The following is a 2,376-nucleotide window of genomic DNA, read 5'->3' as shown; positions in this document are numbered from 1 at the left end:
TAAATGAGCACTAAATTTTGAGATATAATTCGAGTGATTCTGCCGACTTGACCTTTCTAGCTTTACAGACGTTAATTTACACATATTTCATCTAAATTATATTTGTGGATTATTCAAGCAATTCAACTGATACATTATTTGTCAAATCGAAGATTGGTAAATTATAATTTTGGCACCTTAAGTAAAAATTAATCTTGATTCTTGGAAATAATTTAATTAATTCATTACCTTGAAGATTTGAAATGGTAATATTTGATTTTTTCATTTTCTGGAATCAAAAATTCAAATTTGTTTTTTTTTTTGGAAAAATTAAAAACGTTTTTGAGTAATTTCTGCATTAAAAAAAAAATAAACATTAATTAATAATTGAATAATTTCTTAAAAATTGAATAATTTGTCTGTCTCATTAACTTAAGCTTAACGAAAATCTTATATATTTGAATCTTATCAACTGGCAACTGTATTATTAAAGTACATAAATAATATATGTAATAAATTATTTGCAATACATGAAATATTTTAATTATTTAAAAAACAAATCAATGGAATTTCAGTGATGGGGCGGCATTTTTTCCAGTGCCCAAGGGCGGCAGAAATTTAAATTCGGCCCTGGCTATATGTAACAACAAGGAATCGATTTGAACAAAAAATTTGAACAATTAATATGAGTTATATTGTATCGCTGTTTGTAAGATATTTTATTACCTATGGTATTGCATTTTTACTTAGAGAGAGAGGAGTGAAGCATATCCTATCCTACTAATATTATAAATGCGAAAGTTTGTAAGGATGTGTGTGTGTTTGTTGCTGTCTCACGCAAAAACTACTGAACAGTGAATTTCGAGATTACGTTTTGAACTTTGCTGTAATGTTTATCAGAGCACACGCATAGTAAGAAAGGAGAAATATATTTTTAGTTTCACAAAATATATTCATTTGACTGGTCATAGAATTAATGCAACTGGAATAACACATAGGCAACTTTTTATCCCGATATTCCTACGGGATACGGACTTACGCGGGTGAAACCGCGGGGCGCAGCTAGTTTACCATAAAATATATATCACTGTTTTCTTTATATATTTTAAATAACTATCTATGTCCCACTCAACCACGCTCCCTCCCTCTCTCTCCCCCACTCACCTTCAATATATCCCCCCTCTCGACCAACTCCACCGGTATACTCTTCTCTCCCACTTCCCTCCCCTCGCTATCCAACGTCACCAGCACAGCTTCTGTCGGCTTCAACGAGAGCAACTTGGACAGGGCCTCGGAGGTTTTGCCCTGGGAATAAACGGTACAAATAAAAAAAAAGTTGACTCATTTAAAATGTTAAGACGAAACAAATAGAATAGTTAAAACTACTAAACTCATATTATATCAAAGCGAATAAATATATAAATAAAAAAAGTAGATTACATAGTTTGATAGATGTTATTATACATATAAACCTTCCTATTAATTCACTCTATCTATTAAAAAAAACTCCATCAAAACCCGTTGCGCAACTTTGTTTCCACGTTTTTTTTTTCATTTTCAATCAATCAATTTTAAAGATTCATGCACACATACAGAGATACAAATAAAGCAACTTTGCCTATACTATGTAGTATAGATAATAATAAATAATAATAATAAAGTCTTTATTAAAACTGTTAAATACATACAATTATATTAGTAGAAACGAAAGCCTGTGTTACAGGCTTTAGAATCCCTCACATTTTTGTAAATTATAGTTTCTTACAGTTTTTTTTTATTTTTTCAATGAAGTATACTAAAATATAAAAAGTGCATGCGTGTGTGTGTGTGTGTGTGTGTGTGTGTGTGTGTGTGTGTGTGTGTGTGTGTGTGTGTGTGTGTGTTTGTGTGTGTGAATAGGTATGATTCAAGTATACGTAGCTGCGGGCCGTACGCTAGCGCACCTTGGCGATGTGCTCCAGCCAGCGGCCCAGCGACACGAACACGAGCAGCATGGGCGGCGTGTCGAAGAACGTGAGCGGCGACGTGTCCTGCCGCAGCGCCATCGCCGCCGCCACCACGCACAGCGAGTACAAGTAGCTGGGGGCCAGTTATTTATTGATTTATCCCATTTTTTATGTATTTACAACACAGACATATATAACAATGTTTATAACACTTCTTGAACTTGACAAATGGTAGCAAAAAATATATTATTGACAAAAAAAAGAACAAAAAAATCTATTGAAGGATCTGGGACAACAGCGTGGCTATAAAATAGGGATGCGATTCTAATTTGTATGTGGGAGTCGAGCAGTCGCTTCGGCGCTTATGTATAAAAAGTTTGATTTTAAATCAAACCACTTGTTTCTTAGATTCGCGAGCATTCAAATTAAAAACGATTCCACATAAAAATAT

The 2,376-nt window shown here is 33.5% G+C and overlaps 1 protein-coding gene across 1 annotated transcript in view; it reads right to left on the bottom strand.

Annotated features, from left to right (window-relative positions):
* The window catches only part of LOC119838058 (copper-transporting ATPase 2-like), a 55,414-nt gene that overhangs the window by 17,349 nt on the left and 35,689 nt on the right, over positions 1-2,376 (bottom strand). Inside the window, exons 14-15 of the mRNA XM_038363865.1 lie at positions 1,923-2,058; positions 1,144-1,284 (exon numbers count right to left, since the gene is read on the bottom strand). Coding sequence (XP_038219793.1) covers positions 1,144-1,284; positions 1,923-2,058 — 277 coding nt within the window. The remainder of the gene's footprint in view (positions 1-1,143; positions 1,285-1,922; positions 2,059-2,376) is intronic.

This window comes from Zerene cesonia, unplaced genomic scaffold (assembly GCF_012273895.1).
Source record: "Zerene cesonia ecotype Mississippi unplaced genomic scaffold, Zerene_cesonia_1.1 Zces_u001, whole genome shotgun sequence".
NCBI lineage: Eukaryota > Metazoa > Arthropoda > Insecta > Lepidoptera > Pieridae > Zerene > Zerene cesonia.
Note: the sequence above shows the minus strand (reverse complement) of the source record. Positions and strands in the feature narration are given on the sequence as shown.